This window comes from Temnothorax longispinosus, chromosome 8, assembly GCF_030848805.1.
Source record: "Temnothorax longispinosus isolate EJ_2023e chromosome 8, Tlon_JGU_v1, whole genome shotgun sequence".
Taxonomy (NCBI): domain Eukaryota; kingdom Metazoa; phylum Arthropoda; class Insecta; order Hymenoptera; family Formicidae; genus Temnothorax; species Temnothorax longispinosus.
In genome coordinates this window covers 17,133,321-17,155,701 of record NC_092365.1, presented here as the reverse complement: position 1 = coordinate 17,155,701, position 22,381 = coordinate 17,133,321, and the positions used below count along the sequence as shown (strand labels likewise).

The following is a 22,381-nucleotide window of genomic DNA, read 5'->3' as shown; positions in this document are numbered from 1 at the left end:
CATCTCGGTGTCTTAAGCGGCGAATCGAGACGGTCAATTCGCTCGAACTTCAACGGAAGTGAAATCTCATTAGCGATTATCGAATCTTCGAACTTCGCTTCGATTGACGGCGCGTACAAGATATTAAGATCCCCGGGATCGGGATCGCGGAATCGAACGTTGATGATACTTTGCACTTCCGGCGCAACTAGATTCGCAATTGCACTCTAGCTGATGACGACAGGCCAACTAACTCGCGATGAGAAATTCACGAAATCGCGACGAGAGAAGCTGCTGGTGGTCTTCCTCCCCACTACCTTCGTCTTCAACGTGGCATTTTATTATTCCTCCTTTGCGTGCCCTCGTGTCCAGTTCCCGCTACTTCTCGCTCGCGCCGAACCGGTCGGTCTCGCGGGTTTTTGTTCTCGCAGGGGGTCGTTGCTGGGAAAAGCCGGAGCGCATCAGGAAGAAAAAGGGTTACCGACACGCTTTCGACGAGGTCGGGAATTCCTTTCGCGCCCGAAAACCTGCCGGTACTTCCTTTTCCTGATGTGGTGGTATATGTGGCACGGCTCATCCTCCCCGCTCGCGAAATTATGCATGCCGAATTGAATCCTCGAAGGAACGACGGAGGACGTAGCCGCGGGGATGAATTGGGTGCCAGTAACTTTTAAATCGCCAGGGCAACGACCAGCCGCGGCTCCCAAGAATTTTATAAGGCTATAGAAATGTAGAAATAGGTATGCGGAAACGGAATTAATAGTGAACCTAAATGAGATTTCGGAACTAAATAAAATTTTCACGATGTTAATTTTTTAGAAAAAAGCATTTAGACAAAACATGTTTATCTTATAACTTCGAATGGCTTCATCCTAGAAATACTATTACCGTAAAACAGCATATATTAGAAAATCGAACGAGTTTCTTGCGTCGTTCAGCATATTTTCAGTAGAAATCGTGAATAGGACAACTTACGAGACGTCGAGTTTCTGGAAAATAGGAATATTGTGTGCGAGAGAAAGGAAATGCAGAGTTAGATCCTGTGAGCAGAACCGGAACACGATGAGAGAGAAAAATCGACATTGTTATTTGTCTTTCTAGACGACATCTACCGAACGTTACGCATGCAACAATGTCTCCTGCTATTGACGTTTTTAGTTTCTTTCCGTCCTACCCTAACGATCTCTCTGGTTCATGTGTAAACAGGTTATTCGGGGATAGTAATCGGGGATGGTGTCTCATGGGGGTCGCTATTGGAAAGAGTTGAAGGGAGGGTAGTACGAGGATGGCGGATTCCGGACTAGCAGATCTCTTAGTCAAGCTTAAAAGGATAAAGCCAATAACGTCTAGAAACATTTGCAATTGCGGAAACAAGTAGGCTCATCTAATTCTAAAAAAAAAAAAGAAAAAACAGATGCAACATCAAAAGAAAATGTGTGAACAGTCGTTGATTTAAATATTATTTTCGAAGAGAGAAATATATTACGTATTGATACATTAAATATCTGCATTGTCCAGCTGTTTAAAAATTAAAACAGATATATCATTAATTTATTGATGCTGAAAGATATCTGATAATGTAATTTAATATACATATGTACATATATGATTTATGGGGAAATTACATCAATAATTTATTCAACACAAAATAATCTAACATAAGAAGCGTTAATTAATCATCGCAAATAATTGGGAACTTTTTGGATGATGATGCTAATTAGCTAAAAACTAAACTTTGAGAGCATTTTGAACCTTGTATTAATCGCCGTACAGTGACCGCCGTTCGACCACGCAAACGAGCTCTACCAAAAACATCACTACGCGCGCATACGCGCTACGAGCTAATAGAAAAAACATTTCCATAAAAAATGCGGTAATCGAACGATATTCAAGGAGCTGACGTCAGAGTTCTCGACCTAGTTCCTTTTCATCGGCTGGTTTCCGCGCAGCCTGCGTTGGAAGACGTATCGGGAAAATTTCGCGATTGCGAGTAACAGGGGTAGCAGTTGAATGGGCCTCGCTGCTCGAGGGGATGGAAGCCGCGTATGTGCGAGCGCTCAAGAAGGTGGAACGAAAAATTCAAAGCTCTCTCGCTCGGGGAAAATCGCGAGCGAGCGAGCGGGCGGGCGGACGAGCGAATGAACGTACGAACTTCAGGCTCGGGAGAAATTGAAAATCGTCAAGTGCGACACACTCTCGCGCCCCCTCCCTCATCGCCACGTATCCTGAAGAGTATTCGCGAGCGTATTCGCCACGGCAAAAACAGCTGGAGTGGACGAAGCGCAATGAAACGAACTGTGCGGTTAAAACGTCCGCGCGTGAAACGTCCATAACAAAACGCGCGATCGAAATGACGGTTATTGCCTGCAGTGTCAATTAACAGTCTACTTCTGAAATATTATATAAACTACTATTTTATACATGATACAGCTTTGCAGTAAAAAAAACCTTCCTGCTTTCTTTCGGCCGCAAAATTCAGTTCCGTACAAAGTGTAATAATTTGAATTTTTAATTTTAACGTTTATTATTAATGGCTCGGAATTTGGGAAAGCAGAAAAATATAATTAAGAGATACGAAAGAATTAATGGAAAATATAAGTAAACTAGACATCTCTCAGCCGTGCACTATTTAGCTTTAATTTTATAAAACCTCTTACACGGGTTTTTTACGAATAGATTTATAACGGCGACAGTTCAATTATTTTAAGTTATATCTCTTAATTTTTACTTCTTTTTTTTACGAAATGCAGATATATTGTATTGTAATCGATGGAGAGACAACCGCAAATCAAATCGTCAAAATGTCTATTTTTATCTGACACTGGTAGGCCAATTAAATGTTCCACGCTTTCGCCGAATAACGCCGTTCGCCGATACGTAAACGGAGAAATGCCCCGACCAGCTGCAATCGTAATTTCTCGCCGCTCTTTGTGCGACGTGACGTCATTAGCCGACGCGGGTCATTGCAACCTTTTCCCTTCTCTCTCTCTTTCTCTTGTACACCTCTCTCATCTACTTTTTCCCTATAAACGCCACTACCATTAGGGTGGCGCACAATTTTCCTCACTCTTCCGTCAGCTAATTAAGGCCGCGTAGACGCCTTCTGTTTGCTGCGGTTTCGATCTCGTGTGAGCTTTCACAGACGCCACAAGTCAATTTCTCCCCGCTACCCGGGGCTTCTCGTTCGATCGCGGACGCTGAGACGGAAGTTAACGATACGCAAACTATCGGGACAGCTCGAGGGTGACTGTTATTGGCAACCCGCCAGAAGAAATTGCAAATATCAGATCAAACTGGATATTGACATCTCATTTTGATTTAAAAAAAAACGTAATAAAATCTTAATATCAAAGTATATCGAAACCGCAAATTTATTTCTGACAGAATAATTTGATATTTATTGTAAGACAAACTGTTTTTTAAATACATACACGTGTTTCTAACTTTCTGCATGTGTTCCATAATTTCTATAAATGTTGTACTTGATTCTATTACGAAAACATATTAATGTCAGCGTGCACGATATTAAATTCTTTTTATACTGCAATGTCGATGAGCACTTATTTCATTTGTTCCATTACATGTCTTTTTCATCCTCGATTTCACTCTGAATGTCTAACGTTGAGTAATTGCACAATCGCGGATGCTATTAACGTTTTCAATGTTCGCTGCAGCTGCGATTGACATTAAATCAACGCCTTTCAGAGCGCAAATTCATATCGTTGTTACGACGTCAAACATGTTACGATAGACCGTGCATTTCTCTTTTCTTGCTGGCGGTCTTAATAAAATTTTTATCACGAATTAACGGCGCTCGCCCGAGTTCGCGGTCGATCGCGGTGTTAAAAGAGAATTTTTTTAAAGGGCGAGTAATTGTATTTAAACGCGTAACGAGGGCAACGTGCTTGCGGTGATTCGGGCGAAATTGGAAAATCGTTCGGGCGTTCGGCGAGGAAATGAGCCCGCCTTTGTCGCGCCAAACGTGACGTGTTAAAAACTACGAAAATTAAACCGGCCAAACGCGCGCTCGCGGCGCGACCTTAATACGCGCGTCGCGCGCGCGATAATCCGAGGGCGTTACGCTCCGGTTCGCGACAAGCGCCGATAACGTGTAGGAAGCGGCCGTGCAGATTAAAGGGACCTTTATGCGATCGTCGTGTTGCTGACGCGTACGTGCTCGCGTACGTGTGTGCGTGTGCGCGCACGCCTACATGAATTCGGAATGGAGATAATTACGTGCGCGAGTTTGTAACGAGTCCATAAAGCGTCGGGCCGTAGCAGAATTGGTCGAACTTATTGATCGGGAATGCGCGCGCTCGCTTTTTATCCCTCTCCCCTCGGCCCCTCCACCCCGGGCTCGCGTTCGTCGTTAATTCCACTTTGAATAAATATGAATTCGCGCGGGGGCTCGCGCGCGCTAACCCCGGGTATCCCCTTTTTATTTCCGCGCCGTATCCTCGCGCGCGAAAGAGAACGCAATTAACCGCTGATAGTTCCGCGAGATCGCTCCCGTTTTATGTAAAGAGAACGCGAGCTTTTCGTCTCGCGGATCCGCATAATCGCGATATCGAGTAGTCGCGAGAAAGCGGGACAGGTGACACCGGTTTTGTGTTGCTAATTTATCTTCGCGCTCGTGTGACTTTTTCAATTTAATTTTTTCATACCTTCGTAAAATATTTATGAAAATTATTTGGAGAACGAGGTAGGGACACGTGCATGTAAATGCGCATCGATTGTGCGTTTCGAGCGAATAAATCGAACATCACAGAACGATTTACATAAATAATTATGTCTACCTGTCGGGGTGAATGTTGAAACAACCGACTAATATAAATGACTATCTCTTTATTTTCAACGCACTTCTATCTTCATCCGTCTGGCGCGTTGTTTTATCAACAAACGCGCGGATCGCACAGGTTCCAAATGCAATTGTGTCGGTATTTCCGCGTGTTAATCTGTTTACTGAAAAAATTAAGAGAGGAAATTTGGTTAAAGCTACAAAATGCACTATCGGTAATGAGTAGTGGTTCGTTGTTTTAAGAGTACATCAAGGTTTGTTTATTCCAATTAGAAATTCGCGAAACAAGAGAGTTTAAGGAAAAAAAAATCATTTTTATGTCTTACACACACTGCAAATTGTTTGTCATTAATGAATAATATTCAAAAGGAAGAAAAGAGAAAGAGAGCCAAGACTTTGCCAAAAATTTATGGAGATAGTATACTCTCGCGAGGCACTTTGAAAGTCTTTGAAAGTGCACCTGAAAGCTTTCCCTCGCTTGCTGTAAATGTCTTCTCTAGTCTAACCCACTAATTAGCATCTCAACACGCTACTACTCTTCAGTCATGGGCAATGGTAGCTTTGGCGCTACTTTGCAATTATAATGATTGTCAGAGCGCATTATATCTTAAGGCATCGCCATGAAAGAGGGTATTAGAATTGTGTATTTCATAGTGTAATGCGGTTTTATGTTGGACTACTCGATAAGCTCTGAATGAATCGTTCAAGTTAGTTTCTACGACCTATGCCTACGCCGTTAACAACGTGAAGCGGCAATGGACAGAAAACAGGAAATATTGCGAAATATTTATTGTGACTATTATAAAAATTGCGATCTTTTTAACAGATGTTCAAAAGTAAACTTTATGCACTAATAATTAGGATTAAAGTTGTATTTAGCGATTTGTTTTTTTTAAGTTTCGTTTGTTGTCAGTTGTATCTATGATGGAAAAGAAAATTTAGTTAACCTTAAGTTTTAGCTCTAAATATTCATGTACTCGATTCTAAACGAACAATATGAGATGCAGCTAATAGGACAAAAATGACATAAATTCATATTTTTCTTCAATTTTATATCTGCACTGCATCTCAATTCACAGTTTGCAATATTTCGTAAACGCGGTTTACGCTATTTCTTCTGATTCGACAAGTCATCTTTTTTTTTTAAATTTATGATATATTCGCGGAACATGTCGTTCTCCATCGAAAAACTGCTGAAGCGTGCTCTGTGTGTTTTTCGTTTCTTCAAAGACCTTTTCTTTTCAACTTCCTCCCCCGGCTTCCCTCGTTGCGCGCTCGCGCCACTGAAAGCAACCTACCAATTAATTGCTACCTCTCCCATCCGTTATACGCACTTTGAACAACTGGAGACACGGTAGGTAACTGCAATTGGATACTAGTATTCACTTTCAAGAGTATTCTCGCCGCGCTTTGTAGCCACCCTCACGTTCCGTTCTCCGTTTATGCATCAAGTCCTACCCCTTCAGCCCCCCCCCTTATCTCGGTCCCAGACCTTTCTCTTTCTCGTTCTCTGTCTCAATATAATGTAACAACATCGGGAAACAGATATGCCGTTTCGATTCGCGACAAATAACGACGTCTTAAGACCGCAAAACGATTCAATCCCTGCCAAAGTTTGTAATTCGGATGCTTAATTAGTGAAAACCAGTAAACCGGTTATATCGAGAAGGGGAAAATATGTGCATTAGGTGCGCCGTATCGTGGAAAATGGTCGTGATAATATCCAGTGCGCCTGTGCCGCGAGCCAAATTATTGACGTGTCGATGTCTGACGAATCATTACCGTTATACGAAGAATATATGTTTCGAAATAGCATAACATTTTTTCTTGGTATCTGTATCACTTTGAAAATCACATACAACGACAAAGAAATCTTACATACTAAATATCTTACCGTCAAAACGTGAAAACAAATTCTCGTTCTTGCATGCTCTTAAAATTTCATAAATTATAATTGAAAGACATAATAGAGCGATTAATGTTCTTAATTTTGAAAAAAAGGAAAAAATTTAATAGAAATTTAACTAAAATATTAATTCTTAAATTGAACAATAGATTAAACTGTTGCAATTTCCAGAACGTCAGAAAAATCAGAACTTTATTAATACGCTGTTTATTATTACTTAGCTTTAAAGTAATTTACGTTCTATCTTCATCATAATTTTACTTGCGTGATATCGTTTTCATTTATCCAAATTACTTTAATATTTTGATTATACAGACTATCGTATTTTCCTTCCAGAAGGAAGGATAACATTTTCTATTGTACACTTCCTTCGCGTCCGCGATAGGCGGTGATGAAATTTCACAAAGATCCGGACATCGATCCTCTCTCGAGTGGAGAGGTGCCGACGTAAAAGCGCGTAGCAACATCGCGTCGCAGCGGACCGGCGGAATAAAGTTTATACACCGTGTGCCGCGGGATTATAGCACCGATAGAAGCAGGATTCTTGCGATAACTCGGTTCGTCGCGTATCGCGAGCAAACACGGCGGTGAATTGAACGGAGGCGCGCCAAGTATTTTCCAATTACATCTTCCATTAACGATCCCGCCGCGTGTACGCGGCGTCCGCCGGGGAGGGTCGATCGAAGAATTCTGCACGCCGTGGAAAATTCGCCCGGCACCGTATATACATTATTAATTAATCTAGATAGGAATGTCTCGTGCGCGCCGTTGTAATATCGCCACTTCGAACTCGGAAGCAATATTGTATGGTGCGGCAGACTGAAAAAGAAAATATCGAGAGGTCGGACGACAACGGTGCATCCTGATGGGAAAACTAATTTATCGAAAATGTGAAGATCAGCTATCATGAATTACGACGTCGGCAGCAGCTCAAGATAAGTAAACGGAAAAATTTATCGTGGTGGAGGAAATATTTGTTCGCCAGTGAAGCTGCCGTAATTCAATATAAAATCGAATTGTAGCACGAGTCATTTAAAGAGATACATAAACTTGTGTAGAATTTTGGTTTGGAAATTTAAATAGTTGACTATCCGAATCTGTTAGAGAAATAATCTCATTCCTGTCTGACAAGATGCGCATATGTCACTTAAAGCCACGATGAACGGCAACGGTTTTTCTTGACCCGGAGACAGGAAAAGGAACGAGGTCGCCGCGGTGTCGGGCGCATTAGCATTTTTGGTATGGTTTAAAATTTAAATCCCCGTGTCGGCGAATCGCGGAAGGAACAACGGAAGGACGCGAGTCAGGAAGCGCCGTCCGTGTCCCTTTAAAAAGCCCTTATACGCAATGCTTGACGACCCTGTATCGTGGTCGTAGCACGCGCGCGCGGCCAAACAGACAGACATACGCCGTGCGAGAGAAGCCACGAGGAAGAGAGGCGAGTGCGGCGAGGAAAGAAAACCGAAAGAATGGCAAAAGAAAGGAAAGAGGCGACGCGCGAAAAAGGCGCGAAACGTGGCCAACAGGCAGCTGCTCGTCCCGATCGACCGGGTTCGCGCACATAAAACCGACAATAAAATTTGGAACAAGCGGGGAAGGAGGCCACACGTGCCTGTAATTTTTCAAGGCCATCAAGAAGATGCTCCAACGTACGAATAGACACGAGGAAGATCGCAATCGCGCGACGCGGTGGCGATTGGTCCGGAAAGGCGAAATTTTTCGAATCACTCGATCGTCATTGGCGAACGAGTCGCTGGGGGGTCGAGAGATGCGCCGGGGCACACGCTGGGGGTCCCCTCGTCGATTCGCTGGGGGTCTCTTTAGGAGCGGAAGGGCCGCTGGAAATTCTTTCGTGTAACGGGGTGGACGTGACACCGGTCGAGCGGGTTCAACGGTGGGAAGATACGTTGTGGAAAGCGCGTCTAGCCCGTTCACGATCGCACCCCTGAGGATTTTCGGGACCTGCTTCTCTTACCTTCCCCTCTCTCGCTTTCCCGCTTTCGCCCTTACGAAAGAGGGGGGGCGAGGGGAGAACGGGGGGATACCGACCCCTGCGAAGCGACCGAACGGAAGACGCCGTTGATGATGGGTTATTTAAACGGGGCATTGAATTTTTACTTCCGCCGTGAGGAACGTCACTCTCCCTCCTCCCTCCCCCTCTCTCTCTCTCTCTCTCTTTCTCGTTCTCTCTTCCGAGAAAGAACAAACCGGCGCACCTTGTCTCGGACCTTGTCTTGGGCCCCGTCGCAACATCACGCGGGATTTATTAAAGCAGTCATATTTTATGAAAAGCGCCCGGTAGCGCGCGTTCTCTCTCTCTCTCTCTCCCCCCTTCTTTCTCTCTTCGTATTGCGGCAGCAAAGGCCGCGCGGCGCCGCTCGGTTTTGTGTTACGCCGCGCTAAAATTTATCTCCGCGACTCTCTTGCGTTTATTAATGGAAACGGCGATGGTGGCGCAAGCGCTACGGGTGGCCGTGTAATATTTGACGAGGGTACCAACATCTCCACGGACGCGCACCAGCAGCAAAACTCGCTAGATAAATATTTCTCGTGAATTCTTCGCTCGAACATAACGCCGCATGCGATGCCATTTCAGGAATTTTCGTGCATTCTCCGCGATGTTTCACTTGAGTCTGGAGCGCACGAATGCACAACGTGGCGCAAACCATCCACAAATTTAGTTCCTCTGTCTTTTCCAACGATAGCTCGAAAAAGAAATATAATTCGAACCGTGTAAATTGTTATAAATGATCTTTAAGCGCTAATTTTCATTTTTCGTTATACAATACTATTCTATATCCATTCAGTATACGTACTTTTCAACAACTGCATTGCGATTAAATTAGAACACGCGCATACCATTTGTCGTTGAATCTTCCCCTTGCCATCAAACCGTCCATCGAATGGACTCCTTCGAGACTTCACATCTAATCAACAACAACATTGTCAGATACGAGCTTGGCGGCGAACTGTAGCAGCTCCTCTTCGTAACGGTCGATTAAAACCGGGGGTAATTCGTTTCATGTAATCACGGCGATAAGCCGCGGTTGTAGCGCGAGCTCGCGGGAGAAAAGAGCGCCGCGCCGCGCCGAGTGGTAAAAGAGAAACATCGGAGTCGAGCGAATTGAGAGCGCACTTGAGTTTACCGTACGGGAAACGGGCCGGTGTATATGCTTGTACGGTATAATGGGAAAGGCGACAGATGCGAACGGCGCGGCGGCAGTTTCGCGATGAAACTATCGTGTCGTATAAAGGGGTGAGCCGTCGTTGCCGCCGCCGTCCGGGGGTGGAGCAGACGGAGAGGATAGTAGCCTGCAACCGACGACATAAACTTACGATAGCGCAAACGACCGCGACAGCGGCGGGAGTCGGTCCTCGGGAGCCGGAGAGGTGGTTCCTCACTTCGCCCGACCCGGGTTTATTCGCGTCGGTATTTGTACGCGCGCGCCTCGCCGGTAACGACCGGCCGTAATTCTTATTTGCGCGGCCGCGTAAAACGTGCGTGTTTCGAATCAGCCGACCGAATGTCTCCTCTCGGCGAAAGGAGTACACGAGTGCAGTTGCTCGTAGCCATCTCGTTCGACAACGACGACGACGACTCTACATCTCCGCGAACAAATTCCGCTTAGTCCTCGCTCCGCTTTGAAATTCTAATTCAATTCGGACGACGCGACGTGTTGTAAATAGCGGATTCACACTGACGAAGAGAAGGGTCTCGCAACGCCAAGTAAAACGCGGACGACTTTTAAACTCGACTTGAAATTTGACACAGATTTAATTTCGCGATATTTTTCTTCTTGCTTTTCATTTTTGCTGTACTCAATAATATCATATGATTTTTCACTGTGATCAATATTACATATAATACGCTTGATATAATAATGATACGTTACGTTGTCATCCTTGTCATTGCTACTGAATTAATAATCGATTTTCTTTATGTTTTTCTTTTGCATTTCAATTTTTCAATGCAGGAGAAATTAAAGACGTCTTGAATATATATGAGGGGCATTAAAATAGCTTCTTGTTCTTCACTGTAGACGCTTCGAGCAGCGATGTAAAAATTTCATTTAAGGGTTAACGAAACATCCCCGACTTTCACTTAAGTATAAGGCCAACTTGACTATATCACGACCGCTCGCGGAACAACGAGCGGCGTACCAACGATCTTTCATAATTGAGGAGCTCAACTTTTAGACTTCCGCCAACCGCAATTTCGCGAAGATACAGATTACATCCTTCCAGAGTTACCTGTTAAATTACTTACGCCACAGTGAAGGCGCCGAGACGTAACACTATCGTTATCGTTACTCTAGTATAACTACCTGTTTCTGTATTTTCCTTTTAGTGGTATATGATAAATGTGTTGCCGTTCGACGTAAATCAAATCGAGTTCCTGTCAAACATAATAGCGTCGGAATTTAATACTAGCTGGGCTCATCACCCATTGTGGAACCATCTATAAAACGTGAATTTTGCAAAGTTTCCGCGTTTGATGCAGATTACCACTCATTACATTTTCTCCATCATGATTATACGTAAGCATCGGAGGATATATCGGATCGTATTAATTTCAAGATTCCTTGTTACGGGCAAATTTTCTTTTACGACCAGAACGTATGGTCGTTGCGTCATATCGCCTACCAAGTTTATTACGAGTCGTCTTTGTGGATGCACGATGTGTCGCATCTTCGTCGACTGCTTTACGTCGCGCGCTTTATTTATTATTATCGTTCATTTATTTAGGAGGAAAAACTTTCGCTCTGAATCTACTCAAATCCTCCGCCGAAGGGAGTCGGCAAAGACTCCGTACATATTAATGACATTTATCGATCGCGACCTCGGCAGCTACTTTTATTCCCTTTAGTTGTTATAGAATTCGAGAAATTCCTTCTCCTGGTTTTCCCTAAAAAAAAGACTTTATTCAGAAAGGACAAGCACGTTGTGGAAATATGTTGTAGAAATTCGGCTACTCGTTTTGGGAACGTCCTATATTTTCGTTTATTCGGAGAGAATAAGTGTCACACATTTGACAGACACACTGAACTAATATGAATGCACGCTGCGTTTAATATGCTTGCATTTAATATGTGTGTCACCTCGTAAACGTAATGAACCAGAGTCTCCAGAATATGTATACGCGTTATGTGAATATTTACATAAGTAACAAGTAAGCAGCCAAGAAAGAGGAGAAGAGGGGGACAGAGTATAGCTCGAAGTCAGGGTTATAACTCGGCAGTTATACAGTTATGACGTCGTACCGGTTTGATATCGCCGGATATATCGCATTTGAGAAACACATCGCGTTTAGTGCTACACGGTTTGAAAAATACGTAAAACACCAAATGTAGTTGACACACTCTTGATTGGCCGTTTTATTTGCTCCACCGATACTCTTAGCAGCATATACACAGATAAAGGTAACAAATATAGAAATAAAGTCTAAAAGAATAAAACAAAAGATCTAATTAACGTTAAAAATGTTCTATATCGGGTCTTCATTACTTCATTTTATAATCAATCGTGCACTATAAATTTTTACTTAATATATAATACTATTTATATCAAGTTAGGTTGTCTTATCTTTAGTCCGCAACATAGTTAAACAGGCGTTCGTAAAAGGAGTCCTGATGTAACGGTGCAAACTTAACGTAACGCAACGTGACATCCGCACGACACTCGAGTGCGCGCTATGCCAAAGCGATTACATATACGAGATCGCACTATTTCGTGGCTGTGACTCGACTGCCAGGAGATGACTAAGAGGACCCCTCGGTGTTGCGTTCGCGACATGCGACCGAGATACACGTTCCCTCGACGATGTCTTCCGCTCGGTATACGAACAACGAAAACACATATGCAAATCTGAGATAATCGCGTGTTTGCGACGCAAAATCTCTTCTTCCGGACGCGCGTTCGTCCGTGCGACGCTATCGCGAGACACGAAGGGGCGTGCGGGTGAATTTAGTGCCGCGAGCCAACGGGCATGTTTACGATATCGGCCGGCGCGGCATAAGAAGGCTAAATATAATCGGATTAACGTAGTTGGGTCCCCGTAATCGGGCGACCGTATATTTCACGTAGAATGACGTGAATTATGCGTTCGGAATGTGTGGCGAATACACGCGCGCACGGTGTTCGCGTCGCGCTCGCAAATACGGTCGTCATCGATATTCGTAACGCGGATCCAACGCGTGCGGGGCGAATACCTGTTAACGACGCGGGTAACAGCGTCGAGGGTAAGCCGAGATGTAAATCGTTGCGACTGTGTAAGTTGCAACTATACATTTACTGTCTCTCTTTTCGTGCGTAATAAAAAAGATACTTCGCCGTCGAACAGGGTAGAAATAAGATATAACGTAATGACGAAATGTCGTTGCTCCCAGTGATAGCCTCGCGGATCTTCGCGTCGGTTCGCGCGTGTATATTTGTAGCCGGATCGTCTAGGACGCGTAACGGATCATAAATACACAGGGAAATACGATGAATATTCCCGCGCCGCGCAATATAAAGCTGGCGGATAATGGCCGGGACGTGTTTACGATATCAAAGTGACACAAGAAGGCTAAATATAATTTAACGGCGCACTTTGCGCTCGTCTTTAATGTCTATCGTGCATTACCGACGACGACGAATAACTTTCTCATCTCGCCGATGATCCTTCAGACCTGATGTACACGCCCGTATAATGCATCTTCGATAAATGTGCAAATAAGAGCAACGTGAATTTCTAAGTGCGATATATTCCAAAGCCGCGATTCGGTATATATATGTACGCGTTTTCATTGTGCGCTCGAGCAATGCTAACGCTCGCGACCATAACGTAATTGTATAAGGGATCGCAATTAAATCGAGTTTGCCGAGTTCGCTCTATATGCACGATCCTCTTCCCACTCCCCTCGTCCCCCTCTTTCATCGCGACGCAGATCCCGAAGAATCCGTTCGTCCTCGAGTTCCTAAGCAATTACGACAGTTTCCGAGAGCATTTCGCGATCGCCCACAGTTCGGCGTTCGAGGTGGCGACGCGGGGGAGGGCGCGGAATGGCAAGAAGAGTACGAATCCCCGGTCTCGTTCCCGCTTTCCCCACGGCCACCCCCATCCGCGTCCATTGGCGAAGACCTCATACATATTAATGGAGATCGGATCGATTTTACTCCGCGCTCGCTTCTTGCTGTGTTTAGGGACATCGACGTTCCGGCGCATAAGCTCTTCGGGCCGCCCGCAATGGTTATTATGCCATTAACGTAATGAAGTTAGGTGGCGGAGAGGTGCTACCGGGGTGTTGGCGGCGGGTCCCGTCGCGGAAAAACGCGCTGAAATACAGGCGAGCAGGAATCTTCGATGATGAACTGCGCGTACGTTTTCTTGCGTCGAACGCGGGCGATCGATGGGCGGCTATTGCAGGCGGCCGATGAGCGTAATTATAGAGCCGGCGCTATAGCAGATAATTCTATAAGCTATAGTGAACCCGTACAGTCAATGACCACGTAGTTATTGACCATTAGGATTTGCAAGTGCTTCCAGTTATTAATACAATAATTTAGTTATTAATAAGGTGATCTCAGTTATCGACCGTAACGATTCAGTCAATTAAAATATTTTAATAATATATTATCACCGTGAAATGTACATACAATTGTGCATTAATCCATCATAGAGTCGTCCTAAGCAGCACGAAGGTTTAAAACTCTCAACTAAGTACGTGAACGGTGATCGTCTTTTATGCATGATTCAGTAACGACAGTAAACGGTTTATAGACAGGCCAGGGACGTTCAGTCACACTATTACCAGATCGATGCAGTTGACACGTTGGACATACGGTTGATATGTTTGTACATTGGAGAGACGAGTTCCTTGTGCCAACACTCGATTACGGAGACTCGCTATTAATATTCCTCGTATCAGCACTTAACGGGTTACACAAATATTTCGCTTGCATGAGACAGCCCAACAAATGGCGAGAAAAGAGAAATTTCAAAAACTTTTTCAGATGTTATTAATCAACCTAAGTAATTTAACAAGTTCAGCGAGTTGAAGTTATTTTGTTATACATTTTCGCTTTAAACGAGACAACAATGAATTTTCCCGACTTGTCGGAAGCAAGAGATATTCGACTGGACTTCCGGCTACGATTCTCCACGCTAATCACACGCCTTTCTCCAGTGGACGACAAGGAGGACGTCAGAAGAAAATTTTGCAGCATTCGATGCGCCGAACCGTGAAAGGATCTACTCAAAGGTTCCTTTCACAGTGTTCGTCCTTTTGATCGCCGAAGATTCGGACGGTCGGAAGGACAGGGATGTAAAGGGGAAGCGAGCGAGACCAATTAGCGATTCGCGCAATTTTATCAAGCGAGCACCGCGTGATTCAACGAGGACGGATTAAGCTGCGCTACATGGCTCTCAATGGCGGATTTAATTCTCGCGCTGGCGAATGTTTCATTCTGAACGGTTCCCGAAGACCCACTCGCGAAACCGGCTCGACCGCTATTTTAACACTGCGCAGGATTTACTCCGTGAAAGAGCAGAGCGATCAATTCAATTCGGCGAAAAAATTGTGGCAAAAATACCTTGCAAAAATATTACACGTTACCGATTCGAGAATAAAATCGATAAACAAACATTATTTTAATTTCTATTAAAAAGTAAAATGTGTTTTTTTTTCTTGTATCAGAATTTCTTCGAATTCGAATCTCTTTAATTTAAACATTCATGATATGCGCGCAGACTCTCGGAAGGATATCGCGCGTCTGCCTATCGTTTCATCCGATTGTGCTTCGTGTCTCAACGAGAAAATGAACAGAATCTCGCACAAAGGGTCACGCGCGCGATATCTCGCTGTTTCGCGTTTCCGTATATAATATTCGACGAGTCCTCGTCGACGGGATTACGAGTACCGGGATGGTATCTACCCCGGCCGCGATACGTAATGCGATTTGCGGTGTATTCGCCGCACAAAAGATTACCGCGGCGAGTTCCAACGAGCCGTGTACACGGGATCTTGGGTGCGCCCGGTAATACTTCCGCTGCCTAATGCGGAAGAAGGGCCCTTTCAACAGAAAGCAGTCTGAAGGTACTACAGGTATTACCTTCGGAGCGCTCGGAATCTCGTTACGCGATACGTAATGAAATCATACAGGATGTACGCGAGCCAGTGCATCGTAATCATAATATTCATCGATGAGATTTATTTCGATCGATATACTTGAGACAGCTTGATTTGATATCATCGAAATGATGTCAAATGATTAATACTGATAATAATTAAAAGTTATTTGTTATTCTTTACTCTGCATCGCGATATATTTCTGTTGTATTCTTAGTAGACGATTTAATTTCATTACTTTATTTCGCAGAAACGCGCGAAGAAGAAATAAAGTTCTCTTTGTATAAAATATAATTATTCTTCACGTTTATTAAAATAAATACTGATTGCATTGATCTTTAGCTCTGCAATTTTCTGTATTACTATCAAAAAACTATATAACTATAGGTATATAGTTATGTACTTTTTTAATATTATTTTCAATTTACATCGTTTATTCAATAATTGGTTGCAGCGCTCAATGCGACTTTCAATCTTCACACTTAGCAAATAAAAAATGCATCGAAAAATAGAGAATATTTTTTCCATTTACAATGTCACACTTACCTGCGTGTGATTCCACATCTTCGGTTTTGGACTCGATCTCGCGTTGTTGGTCGCGTTTCCGCTCGCGGAATTGTTGGAAATATTGCCGGGCGACGCAGTGGATTTGATGGACGGTTTTTGTGTCTTTTGTATTTGTGCGGTCACCGCTGCCGAGGGAGTCGCAGTCCGTTGCTGCTGTTGCTGCTGCTGCTGCTGTTGCTGCTGTTGCGTAGTTGTTTGCTGTTGCTGTTGTTGCGTTTGCTGCATGATCTGCTGGATGAGCTCCAGCTGTTGTTTCGTGAGGCCATCGTTACTGGCACCGGGAGACGTGGCGCTCTGTAAAATATATATTTAGCGAATTTATTTATATGAAACTGACTTGAAAATTATTTTTAGAAATTCACAGTATATATTGCTGAAAACTTATAAAAACTTCGTCAAAACTTATTTCTTCTCTCATTTATCAATCTCCTACTGACCTTACTATATCGAGTTCGAAATATCTTCACGTTTTTTCGATATTTAATTAATTTGAAAAAAAAATTCCACTTAATCGCCATCGTGTTAAAGTGATGAATGTAAATCGTTGTACTATTTATGTTGAAGAGCAAGAGGCGTGATTGTACATTTGATCGAATTTAACCGCAGTTGGCGGAGTCCAGTCAGTTCCGTTCGCGATCGGTCGCCAACGTGGCCGCAAACCATAATCGATCATACCTTAATAGAGCATAACGTAGCCTTAGTGTCCGAGCCGAGCCCACGTTCTCTGACAATAGTTAAACCGATCGAAATTTAATAATTTACCGAACCGATGCGAAATTACGAGCGCGGTAGCGCGCGCGCGACGCCGCAATCTCGACATCCATTAAAACGAGCGCCGACTGTAATTCCACCCGTAAACGCGCTGCAATAAACCATAAATATATCGTGCATCGATGTGTCCGTCAACTAACGCGCGACTATAATTACGCACATGTAACACGTGACGCCTAGAATACCGCCTGTGCTAATCCGTCTTTGTGCCCTATTAAAGCGGTCACCGTATATATACGCGGAGGTAAACTACATTACGATTGCATGTGGAAGTAGCCTTATCTGCCATATTTCAATATTTCAAGAGTCCAATATTTTAAAATATATAAATAATAAATATATGCATTATGAACGGAGAGAGAAAGGGGAAATGCAGATTTTTACTTCACCCACACATTTCATTGTTACATAAAGTTGATAAATCCGTATAACCATTATTATAATACAGCAGTAGGGAAAAAATAAAATTTCAATTTTATATTATTTAAAACAGGGAAAAAACAGCCATTACACTAAATCATTTTCGCGCATTATATACGTGGGCGAGAGGTTTATGCATTGTTTTATACAACGCGGACTTAACGTACACGCTCTCGCATATTCGTATATACACAAACGGGCTACAAAAAACGCGGAAACATTCACGATCAGCGTTCACACCTGCATGCTTGCACTGCCGTGCTGCATGCTTTGTTTTACAATCCGGCAATCGTGCGGCGCGGTGCGCTTTGGCTACGTCGTTTCGAGCGTTACTGCAGATTTTTCGATTGAGCCCTTTTCGAATGGTACACAGGACGCCAACGTGCGCGCACACAGGAAATACAGATGCGGGCGATACGATGTTCCCAATTCGCATTGCGATTTTCAGGGGGACGACGCATAGAAATTGCGATACTGCACGGCCCCGAGTTTTCCTTTCACGCGAGAATGCGAAATATGGGTGATAAAAATGATACCGCACGGGATTTTTAATTATAGAATGTTACACCACTGGTGAAACGAACTAGATACCGTTGCTCTCATTTTCTTCGGTGAATTATGATTTCTCGATTTTCCTCACACCACATCAAGACACGAGCGTCACAATCTCTCGGCATATTTGTAATTCTTTAATTAATAAAACTAAAATACCGCGCCTTTTCTTTTTAAATTATAAAATATGTGATTTTCAAGACTGCTCTACATGGTACAAATATAACAAACGCGACATATTCTTCTGTTTTTAATCATTTTAATTTGTCATATAATTTATTACAATTCTTTATATCCTTAGTGTATAACATTACTCGTACCCGTAACATTAATCATGACTGATGCAAACTGCAAATTAGGAATACGCAAACAGCCTAATCGATAGACAGCTCTAATTACCATCAGCCGAGTTTCCGGTGCGCCGACTAAAAGCATAGATTGCGGACAAAGGAATTTATTTTGTTTGCGAGCTTATTTCGTTTACTACGCGCGACAAAATGAGAACGAGCCGTCCGGCGTGGCGCAACGCGAGATAATTGCGTCGCGAGGGGAACCGCTAATCAGTTTTACGCGCTGATATGACGATTGCATGTACGGAACGAGGCGGGGTGCTCGCGAGTGCATTTCCGGCCGGCAGGACGCAGCGTGAATTGAACCGTCGATTAAAATTGGATTTGTTAATTACTGCAGGGAACGTGGCGACGGCGGTGGCGGTGGCTGGCGCGGGTCCCGATCTGGCTCATACCTTATTAAACCTTCATTTCGTAATTCCCACGCGCTGTCGTTTGTCATCGTCGTAATCAGCGGACAGCCCTCGTCGCCCCCGACGAGAGTAGCCGCATACGCCATTTCCCTGGCTCGCGAGAAAAAAAGATAACGATACTTGCATTTTAAGATATTATCCCGCGCCGCATCTTTCCGCGTAATAATTTCCCGTGAATAATTAGCGACGTATTTGACTACCGTTAGAGTCTCGCGCAAACACGAGCCGCGCCCGCATTCGCAAACAATCGATGCCGGGAGCGATAGGTTTGTAAATACCCGCACATACGCAATGCCCCGACTATTGATATAATATGCGCCAGTATTTCCGTTTTATTCATGAGTTTGAGGATATTAATCCGTATCATGTTTTTCAACACGCCCTTGCCTTTCGATTCTTCAATTTGTTGCCCCACGATATCTCGCGCAAAATGTTCGTTCCGTATCAATAATACGTATTACTCGCGTAATTACAGAAGCACATTCATTAAACCGGAGCATTGCGCTAATTGACGTGGGCGTTTATTAAAATACGCTCTTTAATCGTAAATATTTTCGCTGGTCATCGCGATGTATATATCGATTCACATTGTACTGTCGCGCATTATGCACATTATCGCGAATGTTATTTCACGGTGCATTTATGTAGTGTGCATGTTTTCCCGTTTCAATAATTCATCCGCCTTATATAAATCGTGATAATCACAAAATTCATGTATAAGAATAACACAAATCCTATCCATCTATAACGATATTATAAACTTGCATGTACATACCTTTCATTGTTTACGCAATAACGTAACGAATTTGTCAATTTTTTTCACCGCCGGCTTTAACGTTGTTACAAACTTTCGTCACGCAAAAGCCAACCGTTTATCATCGAAAAATGCCTCGGATATTCGCGACTTAATTAAAAAGATATCGCCTTCGCGATAAAAATGCAAACGTTGTGTATTCGCTAGGCTCATTCGTCAAGTTCCTCCGAGACTGTAGCGAAACCGCGGCGTCCCGGATCATCCCGTTCCCCGATGGCGCGCTTATCATATACGCGCGTGTCCCCCTGTGTCGCGATCGCCATTTGTACGCATACAAAACGCGCCGTTCCCCGAAAGCGCATACTGGCGACGGTCACGCATTTGTCAACCGCGAGGCAGAGAGAGAGAGAGAAAGTCCGTGGCCGTCCGGAGCGTCTGCGAAACTTCGCCGTTATCTCTCGTCGTGTATTCGCCCGCCTGACAAATCGCCGACCCGCAAGGGGCGGGTGGAACGGCAGCAGGAACGTCTCGAAACTCTTGTCCTCTCTCGAGAGACCAGAACCAAGATCAGGAGACCTTTCTGTGGGGTCTCCTTCCTCTTCTCTGTCATGATCTTCCCGCGCGCGTCCTTGGCACCCTCGCTCGATTCTCACGCGAGAATCGCATTACTTCTCCCACCCCACCCTGTTCTCCCTTACGCGCGTCCTGACCCTCTCGTTCATCATCGTCCTCGCCCATCGGCGACCCGACCCACTTTCGATCTGTTCTGTTTCTCCTCTCGCACGAGAGGAACGCTATTGCGGCAATTGGTACCATTATTTGAACATTCACACCGCCTTTTGTGCGGTTTTCATAATTAAATAGACATGGTTAATTCGTTAATCAGAGACAAATCGATAAAAACTAATGAAAAAGCTTCAAATCACAGATTATTAAAAAGATGCACTATACAAAAATAATTCTATGTACTTGGCGATTTTTTAAGATTTACTTGGTGCAAATGAGGAATTTTTATGGACGCTAAATCGCGTATTGAGAAATTATTGTTATATATGCAAATATAAATTTTTGTCAGAGCAAACGTGGGCATGCCTTATTTATTATCATTATTTTTTTGACGCAAGATCAAATATCGACTAAAATACATACACGCTATGTACCAACTGAGCGCATATACTCCCGATACTGCATGATTTATAACATCGTACGTCCGCGGCCTCGCTCAAAAACTTCATCCATCATAAATGTTCGATGGAACGATAAAAAAAGCGAATTAATCAGAATTTATAATTGCAAGCTTTTTCTTCTCGAACAGATAATAAAGGTAGACCGGCGTGAACCGCCCGAACGCCGTTCCTTATCGATGTTTTATTAGTATACGAAGCACACATCGTATTCGTCTGCGATATAACGCATGCTTCGCTTTTATGAACTTTTCACAACTGTTACCGCCGAATCGTACATGTGACTCACGCACAATGCGGAATATGCGAATGTATGAGGGAAGGGAATTTTTCGTGCTCGTATAACGCCTTTTTACCGTGCCGTTATAATATGACGGGATGTGAACGTGTAATATACAGGGTGCGAAATCCATCTCTGCGCTCATCCCCTCCACCCTTCTCTCTCTCTCTCTCTGTGTATAATTCGCGTTACAGCTACAATCCGGAATAATAAACGATATAATATGGACGAAGGGAGAATCCGAGCTTCAAATGAAAGGCTCTCCACAAAACAGGAAATAGGAGGTGCGAAAATACGCTCGATCAAGAAAGTACGATGCACGCATTGGCCAAGGAAATTAGTATGTAAACGAAAAAACGCTGAAAAAATACAAGCTAGATGAACTCGTTTCGATGGAAAAAAAGAAATACAAGTATAACGCGAGGTGTAAAAGAAGCATCGAATATGAAAAAAAAAATGCATTTCCGCGCCTGTGAATAGCACGAAATAAATACGCGCCATATATTGGCAGAATATGAACTGTATTGACACATGGAATTATCATGAAAACCTTGTCAAAACTGATTATAAACTTTGACGGGAGACAAAAAGAAGATATTTTATGTTATCAAACAATTAAAACGAGGTTCCGATATATCGATGTCCGATATTTCCTCGTGCCTTCAACGTAATTTTAATTGCCTACTTCCATCTGATGCCGTCATAAAAATCTATACACTGCTATTACGATCTGCCGCTAGCGATATTAATTTTCAGATATTATAAGAATTCTCGACTTAATCATCGTGTCCTTATTAAATTGAATCTCGCATAAACTCAGCGAGGAAAACAAAAATCGTCTAAATCATCTCGTTCTTCGCGCATTTTTGCGACAAGCAAGGGTCTCTAAATACAATCGTTACATCGTGCAGCCATCTCATAAAATCGCACAATAAAATATTCCTCGCTGCGAGAGAACCTTCTGGGAGAAAGGGACGCTAACGAAGCGGGGAAGGAGACCGGGGTGGAAGGTCGTAGCCCTTCCCTCCTCCTCTTCTACCGGAATTAAATTAATTAAGCCAGATTATCTCGGCGGATGTAAAAAACTTCAATACGGCAGACGTAGCCGAGCAACTTTCCGAGCTTTGCGTCGACAACGATGAAGACGACGAGAGAAAAGCCGAAGAGAACGGGACGAAAGGAGGAAGAACTCTTCGTACTTTTAATTCGTTTAGGCGGCCCATGCGCGACCGCTTTAAGGACCGACGAGCGACCTTATTACGGCGCGAAAAGGCAGGTGTTAAGACCCCTCTCCCTGCGC

General features: G+C 43.7%; 1 protein-coding gene across 8 annotated transcripts in view; it reads right to left on the bottom strand.

Moving 5' to 3' along the window:
• LOC139817287 (uncharacterized) overlaps positions 1-22,381 on the bottom strand; it is a 388,078-nt gene that overhangs the window by 51,469 nt on the left and 314,228 nt on the right. For all 8 annotated transcript variants that reach the window (XM_071785253.1, XM_071785252.1, XM_071785254.1 and 5 more), the window contains one exon: positions 16,337-16,651. In XM_071785253.1, coding sequence (XP_071641354.1) covers positions 16,337-16,651 — 315 coding nt within the window. The remainder of the gene's footprint in view (positions 1-16,336; positions 16,652-22,381) is intronic.